Source organism: Microplitis mediator, chromosome 8 (genome assembly GCF_029852145.1).
Source record: "Microplitis mediator isolate UGA2020A chromosome 8, iyMicMedi2.1, whole genome shotgun sequence".
NCBI classification, from domain to species: Eukaryota; Metazoa; Arthropoda; class Insecta; order Hymenoptera; family Braconidae; genus Microplitis; species Microplitis mediator.
Window position 1 is genome coordinate 20,895,539 of NC_079976.1, and position 16,220 is coordinate 20,911,758.

General features: G+C 36.5%; 1 protein-coding gene across 1 annotated transcript; it reads right to left on the reverse strand.

The window, feature by feature from the left end:
• Window positions 1-5,466: 5,466 nt before the first annotated feature.
• On the reverse strand, window positions 5,467-8,574 carry LOC130673923 (uncharacterized). Its single transcript, XM_057479139.1, has one exon. It carries the CDS (start codon window positions 8,572-8,574, stop codon window positions 5,467-5,469), a length of 3,108 nt encoding a protein of 1,035 aa, XP_057335122.1.
• Between the last annotated feature and the right edge of the window lie 7,646 nt (window positions 8,575-16,220).

Sequence of the window (16,220 nt, forward strand, 5' to 3'; positions counted from 1 at the left end):
AACGCTGGGTTTAATATTGTTAGTATTTAAGTGATAACACATTGAAGTGTACTTATATCAATATATATTATATATCTTGAATATATATTATAAATCTTATATTAAATCAATAAAAACTTTATTTATATTAATACCTTGATTTTTTTATCGCCCTATAATAATGCAAATAATCTAATTTTTTTAATAACACACAGCTAAAATTACAATTACAGTTTTTTACATTGCGATTCAGATCTCATTTGAATTGTATTAATATATTGATTGATTATATTATCATTATTTTAATTGATAACAATTAATTAGTTAGTGTACTTCAAAACTGATTTTGTAAATATATACAAAATATTGTTCTTATACAAATCTTTAAGAATTATCTATTTGTGGGCTTCATATTCCCAATTCTCACTTCTAATAACAGTGAGAAATTAGTGAAATTTTGTCTATTTATTTTTTTTTTTTGTAATGATTTCTCCATCTAGATAGCTAATGACAGTCGATTACTTCATTATAAGATATATTCTGTATAAGGTATCATTTCAGATATATATATATATATATATATATATAATATTCATGTGTTTGATTTTCTCGATTTTACATTAATTATGTTGTAGTTTCTATATTATTGTTTAAATAATGATGATACTAATAATAATAATAATAATAATAATAATAATAATAATAATAATAATAATAATAATAATAATAATAATAATAATAATAATGGCTGCTTTTTTATGAGGACAAAAGTGTTTTGAAGGTAAATAGTGTAAAAGTTGAAAAAAAACTAATAAATGTATGTGCAATATTTGTATCATGACAATAATTATTAAATATTAATATATTAATTAATAACCTAACTAATCGTGAATCAAAGTTATTTAATGTTCACATAAAAATTACATCAATTTAGAAAATTACAATGATAACCGGTGGCATGGTTTAAAAGTAACTCCGTCTAAAATTAATGAAATTTTAAACGGCATTAAATTTATAAATCTAAGGTGGTACTGAGTCCCATCCTACATTGTAGTCAGTTAAATGTAGCATGGGAACTGAATAAATGTTAGATTTAAATAGCTCCCATCGGTAACATAGGACTGGTTACCATCCTATAGATTGGACTGACTACAATGTAAGATCGTAGCCACCACCACGCGGGATTCGACTCAGTCCCATGTTACGCAGCCTCATCTTGGATGGAACTGAGTACAATCTCAGATCGGACTGAGTTAAATGTACATTGTAGCCACTACAATGTAGATTGTAGCAGGTCCAATGTGTAAATTTTTTTCACACCAGATGGGACTCAGTACCATCCGACATTGTACCCAGTCCAATCTCGTTCTTTCCGTGTAGTTTAAAATTAAAATATTAAATGAAAGTTTAAAATGTTCAATTAATTATATCAGAATTACAAAATGAAAATTCGAACACGTGTAGTTTGAAATTAAAATGTTATTTGAAAGTTTGAAATGTTCAGTTAGTTATATCAGAATCACAAAATTAAAATTCAAGCATATGTGATTAAAAATTAAAATAGTAAATATAATTTTGAATCTTGTAAATCAGAGTCGGCTGACTAGCCACCTGTCTTTGGATTATAATTGAAATTTATTTGAATCAGGAGGTAATTCCAACATTGTAATTAGAAGCATAATCTCTAAACCTCGACATTTTTGTAATCGAGTTGTTAATATAGTGAAAGATTTAGATTAAATATTGTTTTATTAATAAAAAAAATAAACCTATCCTCCTTAATAAAAGAACTCTGGGGTTCCCGGTCTATAGGCTTCGGCTTGGACCAAATACCCACTAAATCATTAATTTATGTCAATTAGACATAACAAAACCATAAAAAGCTATTTTTTGTACGTGATTCAAATCGATATTAAGGATTGAAAAACAATTTTTTTTTTTAATCGAAAATGAGGCTTAAAGGGATTTTATCAAAGTTTCTAAATCTGCCCTTAAAATTAACGTACGACCATCAGTTGCTGAGATATCGATAATCGGAGAAAAAAGGATCCTTTTTCATTCGAAGACCGATATCTCACCAAAAAATTGTCGTACAGAGACAAAAAAAGCAAATTGTAGCTGAATGAATTTCCGAACCGATCTATGCACTGGTTTTCTCGAAAAAAATTTTCCCGGGTCTGTAGACCCGAACAATAAAACCAAAAAATTTAGAAAACGTTTGTCTCGAGCTAATTCTTACGATTACGCCATAACCGTGACTCAGAAATAATTTTACTAGATCTTTAAACTAGAGATTTTAGACTTTAAGTTGTTTTTACCACGTTTTTAATAACTCGCTTTCATGTAAGTCTGTTCTGGTGAAAACTTGTAATTGATTTTTAAGTAACTTTCCGATGAGCTAGAGACTTAAAAAAGAAGGAAAAGCAGTAGAGGAGGAAGAAAAAAATGAAAAAAAAAAAAAAAAATGACAAATGATAGAACAAAAAATTCATATTCGTTTGTTTATCTATTCGGTAAAAATTTTCATAATCAATTTCAAACTAACTTCTGGATGAGTTATATTCTTGAATGTAGCTGACAAATAGATTTCTTTATTTATTTATTGTTATTTGGCCATGGAGTCTAGGCTCCTTGCGGCCATCACGGATACAAATTATTTGATACAAAAAGTATATAGTATAAATATATAATCATATATAAAAACAAATATAAAAAGTAAATATAAACGTAAAAATACAAATGTAATCAACATTTACAGTAATAATGCACTATCATCATCACAAAAATATCATTCATTATAATTTACCAATCAATCACTCTTTTAAATTTGACAGATAATAATTAAAGCATGATCTCCGAAATTCCTTAAAAATACATTCATTTGTACTGTCTATTGGTAGTTTATTCTACGCCCTTATTGCGCTAACAATAAACGACTTATCATATTTAACACTACGACAATTAGGGAGTACTAATAAGTCTTGTCTATCATCGCCTCTCCGGAGTCTATGTTCGACTGTGAATAATTGACTATGGAAAAGAGGCATCTGACGCATTTTAATTGCCTTATAAATCAAGCAACAGTAAAAGAATTCACGTCTAGTTTTAAGTGTTAGCCAACCTAAATCACTGTGATGTTACGTCCTGGAGTCGTGTCGGCTTTTGATATGCCGGCGCAAATTATTTGAGTTGGACGTGACTGTAGATTTTCGGATACGGGGTAGTTCTCGAAAACTCGAAATAACTTGGTCGTGATTTAAAGAATAAATATGTTTGATTTATTCATATAAAATAGAATAGTCGAAGAATTTGGATGAAAATACACTTGAGTATAACAATTACTATTTGACAAATAACTTCGTGTCAAAAGAATAATATAATTCAATTAAACCGGGAGTTTACTTGCGTGTTATAAACCGCACCACTATAATTTCTGGTTGATGTGAGCGAGTGATGCATTGGGCATCAGCTTTTTATATCTTTACATCAGCCAACATCCTAGAGAAAAGTGGGATAAGGTTTTAGAACCTTATTCCCAAAAAGAGGGAGTTTCGTTATCATCATTCGACGCGGATGCTGTTGCGTCAGCAGTCGGACGATGTTTTTCAATGTTTTCACTTTTTCGTGGAAAAAATTATTTTACTTTTTTATTCTTTTTACAGTCATCATTTGTCGTACAATTATTCTTATCTATTTTTATTCATTAACATTCTTTTAGAGAAATCGTCGATGATGAATGAATATTCTAACGCATTGAAAATATCTTATCTATTTGACTATTTTTTAGATGCATACTTATTAATATTTATTATAAAGAAAATATATTATTATTAATAATTCCATTATTTAAATATATCGATTTGGCGGGTCTCAGGTCAGTCTATTATTATTTAAGATTTAAAAATTGGCAGAGCCATCTGATGAGCAGGCTGGGACGTAACACCTCCTCACCCGGTGGACAAGTGCCCCGCTTGTTTTGGGCCTTATCTCCCCTCGGGGAAAAAAGGTTTTGACCGGTTTAGCCGTAGTTCTCTATTTTACCCATCTTCGGGTTTTATGGGATCTATTCACTGACCTATAGCCCAAAGACTAAAATTAGTGTTGCCACAATCTGATGAAAACTTTGTTTTTATCATATTCGATTGTTATTTTGGTTCGATATATTGAGGGTATCGATCTATCGCATGTGGATAATTGATTTTCTTATCACCTGATTTTCTTTATTAAAAATTTATTTATTTTTAATTTTACCACATTTGTATTATTATTATACTTTTAATTTTCCGTATAAAACCTAATGTAAATATCTTTATCTGTTTTTTTTTTTTGAACGGCCACTGGAGATTTACATCTCGTGGTCGAATAAAATATGTTATCTATTTATCTATATTTTTCTTTTTGAATTCTTACATAAAAAAAACTAAAAATAAGATGATTGGTTTCATAAACAATCTTACATTTGTGAGGTGTGTAAACATCGATTATAATAATAGAGTTATCGCTATCATTACAGTTTTTTTTTTTATTTCTATTATTTAAGGTTTTGCATGAAATATTCGAATGAATTGAAAAAAAATTATTAAATATTTGAAATTAATTTTAATTATTTATCTTTGCTACATAAATTTTAACGTGTTTTTTTTTTGTACTTTTTTTTTCCTTTAATGACCATACATTAGAATCTCATTTTCTTTAATCCGATCATTTTTTAATGTTGGTAAACACTTTTGTAATTATTTTTGTTTTATTTATTTTAATCCTCTCATTACATTGGGTGACAAAGTCGTACGTCACAAGTTTCTCTTTTTTTTTATATAAAAAAAATTATTGAAAAAAAATTTTATTTTATGATTTTTTTGTTAATGAAATTTATTGTTCTTATTTATTTACTAGAATTTTATTTTCCATTCCATCTTTTCGTCTGTCCTTCTATTGTTTTCGGAAAGAGAAAAAAATATTATATATATGTATATTATTATTTTTTTTTTTCATATGTATATTATTATTAACTTTTTTTTTGTTTTTTTTTTTTCTATTATTAATTATATGTAACAAAAAAAAAAGAGGGGAGGAAGAAATTTTATATGTAACGTTGTTTTTCTCTATTTCATGGGTAATTACGATCTGCATGTTAAATTTTAGTATTTTTTCGTTATAGATCTATATCATTTTTTTTTTTAATTTTAGTACTGAAAGAATGTTGCACATTCTTGCTAAGAAAAAAAAATGTTGAAATTTGTATGCAAAAAAAAATTTATTTTTCAAAACAAAATTTCTCCTTTTTTTTCAATATAATTATTCATAATTTCTTTTCTCATATGTAATACTATTAGTGTTTCTTTTCCTTAATAAAAAAAAAGTATTAAGTTTCCATTATTCTAAAAAAAAGGGTAATTTCGAATATCTATTCGTTAATACTTTCAATTGGTGTCCGATTCGAGTTGTGAAGTGAAATGGCAAAGAAGGCTCCAGCTATTAGCTCCAGCGTTACTTCCGAACATTCTCCCCCCCAATTCCGCAACTAGGTGAGGAATTAGAATCCTCTTCTTGTGAGTCGTCTTGATGTGGAGAGATTGGCAGTGGAGCGAGTTTGACTACTGGTCGAGTAAGAGTCGAGGTGGCAGTTTTGACAGTTACTACTCTGCACAATCCATCCTGCCCAAGGTGAAGTTGAATGACTCGAGCGAGAGGCCACTTTGATGGAGGCAATCGCTCGTCGGTGAGGAGAACTAATGAGCCCACTTTGATGTTGTCTTGAGTTTTCTGCCATTTAGAAATCGATTGATGCGCTTGAAGACATTCCGTTGACCATCTATCCCAAAATTTTTGATATCGTTCTTGAATGCGTTGAAAATGAGAGAGTCTTGATTCAGGTACAGAACATAGAGATGGTTCTGGTATCGTGGTCAGAGCTTCTCCACGAATGAAGTGTCCTGGCGTTAAGGCTGAGATGTCCTCTGGGTCGTCTGAAAGCGCACTGAGAGGTCGTGAGTTGAGTACCGCTTCTACTTGAGCGAGGAAAGTAGAGAAGTCTTCGAAAGTGAGAAGCGTGTCTGAGATAGTTCGTTGCAGATGGTGCTTTACTGACTTAACTGCTGCTTCCCACTTTCCACCCATATGAGGTGCTCCAGGTGGATTGAATATCCACTTAGTTCCATCATTAGCAAGAATCCGTTGAAGTTCTTGAGATTCCTTTGATGATTGACAAAATAGGTCTTTGAGAATGGCGTCAGCACCTTTAAAATTCGTGCCGCAATCACTTCGAATAGTCTTGCAGATGCCACGACGACTGGTGAAACGTCTAAAAGCTTTGAGAAAGCCTTCTGCTGAGTAGTCTGAAACTGCTTCTAGGTGTATTGCTGAGGTCGTGAAACAGACAAAGACTGCAATCCAGCCTTTAAAGGTTTTTGCACCTCGACCTTGAAAGGTTTTTAATGTGATTGGACCGGCATAATCTACTCCAGTGTTCTCAAACACTAGAGAAGGTGTGACTCGAGAGGTCGGAAGTGGAGCCATAAGTTGTTGAGCTCGAATTCCACGTATTCTGGCGCACACAAGGCATCGTTGAATGAATGACTTTATGGGGGCTCTGCCACCGATGATCCAACAAGTCTTTCTGACGTGAAAGAGAGTTAGTTGAGTACCACCATGAAGAGTTCTTGAGTGGGCATCTGCGATGATCAGATCTGAGAGCTTGCTGTGTCTGGGCAATATTGCCGGGTGTTTGCTGTTCTCGGACAGTTGAGAGTTCTGGAGACGACCTCCAACTCGCAATATACCAGTATGGTCAACTATTGCAGTTAGTCGAGACAGAACATGATTCTTATGAAGTCCTTTTCCAGCTTGAATAGCCTTGATTTCTGAGGAGAAGTATGCACATTGAGTCTCCCGTATCCAAAACAGCTTTGCAACCTCTAAGTCAGCTGGATTAATTGGTGATATAGCTAAACTGGAGTTTGGAACTTGTTTGAATCTTGAGATGGCTCGCTGACAGATTGCTGTGATTCTGAGTAGTTTCGGAAGATTTTTATTGAAGGATTTGACTTGAGGTAAGTCGATGAGATCCCACACTAATGGAGGTGACGTTGCTGAGAGTGAAATGCCGGGTCTTTCTTCCAAATCATGCTCTGGAGATGGTGCTACGGTTGATGGCCAAAATTCAGGAGATAGCGAGAGCCATGGTGGTCCAGTCCACCATAGTGTGTGTTCAATGAGTTGAGAAGCACTTAAGCCCCGAGAAGCACAATCAGCTGGGTTGAGTTTACCGGATGTAAATCTCCAATGAGCATGTGGGACAGCCTCATGAATGGCTGATACTCGATTGCCCACAAACTCCTTCCATCTCATTAGATTGTTCTTTACCCATGCGAGCGTGACTGAGGAGTCAGTCCATAGAAATGCTGGCACATTACTGAGATTGAGGGTCTTCTGAGTATGGTTTGCGAGGTTTGCCAATAGAGCAGCTGCTGATAACTCTAGTCGTGGAATGGTGAGACGTTTGAGAAGTGCCACTTTTGTTTTGGAGCAGACTAGCGTAACAACTGACGAATTGTCTGCATATGTTACTCTGATATAGACTGCTGCTGCCATAGCTAACTGAGACGCATCTGAGAACCCATGAAGTTGTATGGAATAGGTTTGAGAGTGCAAGTGTAACCACCGAGGTATTTTGATTGTCGAGAGAGTGTTGAGATCTTCTCTGAATTTATCCCATTGATGAATTATTTCAGGCGTTAGTGGGTCGTCCCAACCAATCTTCTCCAGCCAGAGTTGTTGCATTAGGATTTTTGCTCTGATAATGACTGGGGAGATGAGTCCGAGTGGATCAAAGAGTTGTGCCACTTCTGAGAGAATGGCGCGTTTGGTAATTGCTGGCTTGAATGAGATGTTTCCTTGGAACGAGAAAATGTCTTCATGAGGATGCCATGTGATACCTAGTATCTTTGACGTGAGATCTTCGAACGTATGAATGGGCTGCTCTTGTTGAGTTGAGATACTTGGTGGTGAGAATTGAGGATGATTGCTTTTCCACTTATCAAGTGGTAAGCATGCTGAGAGGCACATGTCATTTAATTGAGTAGCAATGTTCTTGAGTTGTTCTAGGGTTTCTGCACCACCCGAGATGTCATCAACATAACTACCTTTGAGGATGGTATCTACTGCAAGTGGATAATTAGCGCCTTCATCAGCTACTAATTGCTTCAGTACTCGACAAGCAAGATATGGGGCTGACCTTGTGCCATATGTTACGGTCGTTAGTTGATATGCTCGAATAGTTAAGTCTTGATCTAGCCAGAGAATGCGTTGAAGGTCCCAATCATCTTCATGAACCTTTATTTGCCGGAACATCTTTACTATGTCCGTAATAAAGATGTATTTGTGTTGTCTGATGTAAAGCAATACGTCAAAGATGTCTGATTGAGTCTTTGGACCAGTATGCATGATGTCATTGAGTGATACTTGAGATGACGTCTTGCTGGATCCATTGAAAACGACTCTGAGCTTTGTAGAGGTGCTCTGCTCACGTAATACTCCGTGATGAGGGAGATAGTACGTATGAGAGGGCTCTGGAGCTTCTAATGGTACAGCCACCATGTGTCCGAGACTTTCATATTCTTGAAGGAACTTAAAATATCGCTCTTTGAGAGTTGAATCAGAGGAGAGACGTTTGAGAAGACGTTGAAGGCATCGTTGCGCTGTTAACTTGGAATTACCCAACCGTGAGATATCGGAGTTGAGAGGTAGTCGTACAACATAACGACCAGAATCGTCTCGATGATGAGTAGCAGAGAAATGTTGTTCGCACTCTGACTCAGCCAAGTTGAGATGTGTCTCTGATGTAGTTGGAGCTTCCTCGAGTACCCAAAATTTGGTGAGTGTATCTTAGAGATCCTCATTGCTGGTCAAATGAAAAGATCGCAATGGCCTCAACTGAGATGCCGTGGATGCTTGCCCGAGAACAGCCCAGCCGAACACGGTGTGTATCGCCATAGGTTCCGATGGACCTCTCATAACTAAACGAGGTGACTTGAGTATGCTTCTGAGATTGTCTGCGCCAATGAGAATGTCTACTGGACCTGGAGTTAGGAAGTCTGGATCAGCTAGCTCCAGGTTGTTGATATGAGTCCAGTCTTGGTTGGCCACCACTACTGAGGGAATGTGAGTGGTAATTTTTGGCAATATGTGCGCATCTAATTGTACTTGAGATGGCGAATGCGTGGACTGTAATTGAAGAGTAGCCAGACCTAGAGTTGTGCCGGGTGAAGCACTACCAACTCCAAGTATTGGAATTGTAGATGATTTTTTAAGGAGCCCGAATTTCTTAACCATTGGTAACGAGACTAGTGTCAATTCCGATCCTGGATCTATGAGGATACGTGCATGATGTTGAGTATTGCCTGAGGATAAGACAAGTACCTTGCATGTGGCTAGTAACACTGCTACTCGTGATTGGACTATTGATAATGAATGAGAAGTCCGTTGTTTGCTTGTTTGAGAAGTCGAGTCATTACTTGACTGAGAAGTCTGTAGTTGAACGGATTGAGAAGTCGGGTTTTGAGTTATTTGAGAAGTCTTTTCTTTCTTGCTTGTTTGAGATGCCTTGGAGACAGTGGGTCGAGATGTGACTTCTGTCTGAGTAGACGCGTTGCATTGCCTGTTGAGAAGACTGCGTGGGCTCCGAGAGGTCCTGCATAACCTTCATTGCGGTTGATTGGAGCTGTCAGTTGATTCCGTTTCGTCTGGAGAAGTAGCTGGAGAAGTTACTGGCGCAGTGGTAGCTGGTAGAGTTGCCTTGGGTCCCTGATGGAGCAGGGTGTGGTGGCGCTCTTCACAAATTTTGCAACCCTTCGGAATCTCACACTTGCGCACGTTGTGCCTGCCAAGGCAGTTAAAGCAGAGTCTTTCTTTTCGAACAATTTCCATCTTGTCATCGTAGCTGAGTCGACTGAAGGATGGACAAAAGGCGATGTAATGAGCCTTTTGACAAGCGCTGCAAAAATTGTTCAGATTTCTAACTTCCTGAGCTTCAGTGTTGACGAGATGAACATGTGCGGGTGGAGTGCGCTGAGCTGTCTGAGAGTAGCTTCTTTTACTGACTACCAATGAGGAGACGTTCTTTGCTGGAGGTGGCTTAGTAGGAGGGAGATGGCTCTCCAGGCTTTCCAGAGCTCTAGCGGAGCCAGTCAGAAATGTCTTGAGTTCTTCATAGGTCGGGAACTCTGTGCTAGAGCCCAAATTGATCTCCCAGGCCTCTCGAGTGCAAAAGTCTAACAGCTGTACCACATCATGTACAATGAGGTCATCCCAGGTTTGGGTGGAGCATCCAAGTGCCTTTAGTGCATTTAAACACTCGGAGACTGTGGTCAGGATGTGGTTTAGCTCCTTGGCTGAGCGGTGTTCCATTCGCTGAAGAGATCTGAGTTTGCTGAGGTTAGCCGTCTTGAGAAGTCTCTTGTTTTCGTATCTGGCAGTGAGAGTATCCCATGCTGGAGCAAACGAGTCGGCCGAGATTTTGAGATTGGCGATGAGACTGGCTGCATCTCCCTCTAAGCTAGCACATAGGTAGTGCATCTTTTCTACTGCTGAGAGGGCTGGATTTTCTCCGACAAGTGAGACGAACATGTCTTGGAAATGCCGCCACTCGGCGAAGCTTCCAGAGAATTTTGGAACGGAGATGCCTGGTAGAGATGGTCGATGGTGAGATGTCCCTTGAATGCTGGTGTCTGCCAGAGTGTTACCAGCTGGAGGTTCCATTGCCTCCAATTCCGCAATACGAGTTGACAGAGCAGCCTCAGAAAGTACGAACGCTTTCATAGACAAATCGTACCATTTGTTCTTGAAGTAGTTGTGTTCTGGAGACGCGTCAGACTTCGAGGAGACGAGTTTTTCATGATCGACCTCAAACTTTTCCCAATTGAGCTTGAGCATAGCGAGTTTCGCTCTGGCCGCATGAATGTTAACTGTTGAGATGACTCCAGACTCGACTTCTTCTGCGAGCTCTGAGATGTACAGAAATCTTGTTTCTTGAAGCTTGAGTTTTCCTGATGAGTTGGCCATGATGAGGTGACGATGAGGATTCAATCAATCTAAACCCCCCGCAGCACTCCATGCTCCGCAATGCGTTGAGCTTAGACTGACTGATTTAGTTGAGATGTCCCTGGCCTCTTGAAGCGTGTGTTGAGAATTTCCACTTCAACACAAACCAATCCGGCTCGAACGACCAAAAAATGTTCAGACGAGTAGTCTGCCGGTAGATTGGTTTGTGTTGAGAAGAAATTCTTACGTAAGAGTGATGTGGTGGCCTTGAGAAAGGCCGATTTGGTCTTGAGAAAGACCGATTGTTTGAGTATTACGTTCTTTGTTGAGAAGTCCTGAGAAGAACTGCTATGATAAGTTTTCTTACTTGACCCGGAGGTCGAGTTGGCTAGCGCTGAAAAGTGCTAGTCAACTTAGCTGGAGAAACTCGTTAACGAGAAGTATCTTACAAAACCCGGAGGTTTGGTTGGCTAGCGCTGAAAAGTGCTAGTCAACTGGTGGAGAGTTCTAAAAAGAACTGATTTGGTTTAATAGTAGAGTTGGAGACTAATCAAGCTTGCGCACTTGATTAGTTAGTGAGATTAGATAACAATAGCCTTGCGCGCTATCAGATGAGACCTTCTTGTCAGTATGACTGCTCAAGAATTAATGCGCTGCCGCTCTGATTGTTCCTTCTTTTATACCCGAGAGCTGGGTTCTAGAAGGTTCTCCGAGGAGTGGGAGACGTCGGTATCTGCGCTCCAATGAGAAGTCTCGGATTCGAGGAGAAAGGGAAATCTTAAGAGTTGACCAATGAGACGTCGGTTGATGAGGTGGGAGAAGGCGCGGACCATGGAGAAGCATCCGACGATGCGGACGTCCGATTCGAGTTGTGAAGTGAAATGGCAAAGAAGGCTCCAGCTATTAGCACCAGCGTTACTTCCGAACAGGTTTCTATTCTATAAGTTTTTTTTCTTTTTTTTTTCATAATTTTTTTTGTGTCTATATATTGCTGATAAAATTCATTTCCTCTGCCTCGCTTTTCCTTTTATAAGAAAAAAAACAATATATATTTTTCTTAAAAAAACACTTAAAAATATACGTATATACATAAAATGTCAAATGTTTGTCTATGAGTGAACGAAAGTTGAGGAAAAAACTAGTAACTGACAAGTGTTTCTAAGATGACAAAGCTCCAAATTAACTACTATTTTCAAGAGTCCTTGGTAAGTTTTTTTTTTTGTTACTGTTTATTTTTCAATTAAATTTTGGAAAAGAAAAAAAAATTTATGATTGTATTTTTTTCTTCTTTTTTTTTTCTACTCGTATATTTATTTTCACATGTATTTATATATTTGTTTCTTTTTTTTCTCTGGTTGACATTAACCGAGATGTGGTTTTGTCTCCTGTGGGTCCTTTTGTGGGTCGGGCAGGCGTCCCGATGCGGACGGCGCGTTTCCGTCAGCCGGCGGACTTCGAAGAGGGTAGTGTTTGCCTTCCAGAAACTATTTGATTTACTCAATTTTATTTGTTTGGTGAAGAATGTAAGTTTTACCCCCCCCCCCTTTTTTTAAAATTATTGTTTAATATACTTTTATTATTGAAAATTTATTTGTAATTTTATTTTTAGTTACGTTTGTGTTTTTTTTTTTTTTTTTTAATATTTTTCTAGCCTGAGTATCGATGTCGATATAAAGGGCATGGTCTCCGTCGATTATATGGCGCGGAGGAGGATGCAGCGGAAAGCTGATCGGAACGAGTGGTTCGAGCAGTTATTGATGCGGCCGGCGGATGTCACCGAGTCCGACGATTATGATTTCGTCGGAATTCGTTGGATGCACGAGGGCCGCTGGGGATGCGATCATCCAGCTGCTGATTGGGCTCATCCTGCATGGAGTGAGCTCCTTTCATTCGAGTATTTTTACGCCCTGGATTAAAATTATTTATATACAAAAAAAAATTGTATTTTATAAATAACCAAAAAAAAATGTAATCTGAACTAAATAAATGGCGGCTCCTGAAGCCGTCGGATTAAAAAAACTGTTTTTATTATTTATTTTATAATTAAGCTATTTAAGATTTTTTATTGATTTTTTTTTTCCTTATTTTTAGTATTTTTTTTTTTTTTTACCTTCATTTTTCCTATTAAAAGTTTAGTTTCATAAATTCAAAATTATCTTAGTATTAAATGTAATTTGCAAAATTTTAATTCTATGCTACTGTAGGATCTCTTTTTTTTTTTTTTTTATTTATAAAAAAAATTTGTAATCGTTAATTTTAATATTATATTTATTGATTAATAAATTTGTAAGTAAGATAATTGATTTCGCATATTATATATGTATCTACTTAATTAAAAATAAAAAGAAATTCCTTTTTAAAAAAAAACTTTCACTATATGTATTTTTTTTTTTTATATAACCCTTTTCCTGTTATTAGTTATTTTTATTTTATGGGAATATTTTTATTTCCGATACAGATCGTGTGTTGTTAGGTTCAATTTTGTTCTTTTTATTTTCATCGATAGTAGGTAAGTCAACCTTCTGCGTTATTTTTTCTAGTTTTTCTTCTTGTTTTCCATTGTCGATAATTACTTGTAATTCTGTGTGGTCTGTTTTCTCGTCCGTAGTTTTGGCGCTGTGTGCGTAGTTTCTATGTAGTAGGAAGTTCATCAAAGAGTCCCAAATGGCGCCGAGCAACCATAGGCTCCAACCGAAAGCTGAGTGTAGCGCCAAAGCGTGCATTACTGTGTCAATTATAAATTTGAATGCTTTGCCTGTTATCCAGATTCCTAATAATGTAGTGCTGAATGATCCTATTATGTTGAAAAAATAATATACTTTTCCCCATGCATTTTGTAATTTCTCCATTATATCACTTGTGTCTATAAGTTTACTTAATGATATTCCTTGGGAATTTATTTCTTGGCCTATAGCTCCTCTTGCTATTGTATTTAAAATTGCTGGTTTTTCTATAGGAAACATCATATTTTCTCTCAATCTGTCCAAGTCGTCGTCAGAATATATTCCTCCTGTTGCTAGGTTTGCTGGGCTGGTGTACTTCCAGGACATCTTTGTTCTCGTCGCTATTTCCTCTGGCGCCGTTGCTGGTGATATTTGGGGAAGTAGTCGGTACCAGGCGTTGTTTATATTGTAAAGCGGGGATATCAGTGAGTTGCAGTCAATCTGGTTTCCGGTTTTAATTAAAACATGTGTATTAGGTAGCATGAAGTATTCCTGTTCTCCTCTAATTACTGGTAATTCTTGAAAACATTCCGTTGTTTTCCTATTCTTTACTTCTATTGGTACACACTTAGCTAGTCGTATGACTTCACCCGCCAAGTGTGCAACGTATCCCGGTTGTTTCATGAAATGGAACGCGAATTCTGCTGGATTCACAGAGGCTAGTGCTAAAGTATTATGTAATATCAGTTTTTCTAGTTCGCATTGTTGCTGCATTACGTCATTATATAAAGCTAGTATTTCTTTTCTGAGGTGATGTTCCAGATAAACTATTTTCGTATTAACGTATGCAAATATATCCATGTTTTCTGTTGACAGAGTCGTTCTACGCAGAAAGAAGTGTTTGTCCTCACTGTCTACTATGAATAATTTGGGGTGTTCTGTTTTTATTATCTTGTAACCGCAAACTGGAATGAAACCTTTCACTGATAGTGCAAAAGTGATGTGATTTGCTGTTACTGAGTATATTTCTTGACTGAATTTAGGTATTGAGATATCTTTTATCTTCTCTGCAGGTCCTTCGTAGAGTACTTTGAACCTATTAAATTTGCACTGGTCAGTTTCTAGTAGGTTCCAGTAAGTGTTTCCGCCCTCGGTGTCCATGCAGCTACCCGTTGAGTATGCGCATTTTACTCCTGATCTCAACAATACTTCGTTCTTTTGTAAGTTTACTGGTGCGAGGTAATCTTGGATTGTAATTGAAATTCGTCCGTGGACTACTACATTTGTCCATGAACCGTAATGATCGGCAAATTTACCCGCCTCGCAGTTTCCTTTAAGGTCCACGTTCCCAGCCAAAGTTATTGGTTGAGTTGTTGTGCTATTTATGAAGATGTCTTTTATGGTTGTCTCGTAAGTTCAGTATGTCTTAGTTTCTAGGATTCCTTGACAGGCTTCTCGAGATATTTCCTGTACGTATTCCATGTGTCCGTTGGCTTCTGTTGATACGTGGCTCCAGTGCCCGCAGTTATATATGGCTCGGTTCAATATTATTTTGCATTGAATTACCTGTATATGTGACATTTCTACTAGTTATAGTAATTGTATTATCGTGTCGGTTTTTGCTGGTTGTGATATTGGAATGTCGCAATCTTTAATGTTCAATAATGACAGTGTGGTGATGTTCATAGCTGGAGCTCCGCAGTTATATGCAATGAAACCGTTCGCTGGTAACGCAGAGATGATTAGTTGTCCCTTGATTAAGAAATATATTGCGCTGTCCATTTTTCCGTTATTTATCTGTAATAGTGTGATACTTTTTTCTTGGAAAATCTTTCTTTATACATTACGTTTGTAGGTTAATAAAAAAAAATATAGTTATTATAGTGAATCTTAGTAAAAAAAAATAATATTTTAATGCGCAATTTTTGCGCTATCGCAATAAATAATTTTTCTTTTTCCTGGCTTATATTCTGTTTCTATATCGTTTTTGTCTGGCAGTATGTCTGTCACTTTGTAAGGACCTAAATAATTGTCATCAAATTTACCGTCTTTCTGATTTTTAATTAAATAAATATTTTGACCTATTTTAAACTTTACGGGATTTATTTTCTTATCGTATCGTACTTTGGATTTTAATTTTGGAATTTCTAAATTTTCTCTTGCTTCTTTTCTTGATTCTAACGAAATTTGTGCCTGAAAAAAATAGGGATGGTAACCAACAAAAGTGCCTGGACAAAAAAGTCGAAAATTTTCATAGGAGCCAGGTAATCAGTGATATTTTTTCCAGGCCTAAATTTTGTCTAGAAAGACTCCCACAAAGGCTCATATGACACTTTTGGAACTTTTTTTGAAGGCACCCTGGCAAGTTACTACTCCTATATTTTTCAGGCCCAAATTTTTGTTACGAAGACTTTAATGACGGTCTTCACGGTGATTTTGGAGTTTTCCCCTCAGAAACCTCCGCTGCTGACCTCAATTATTTCTTTCAGGTTAAATTTCTCCTAAAAAAAAACTCCTACAAAAATCCGTGTGACAAATTAA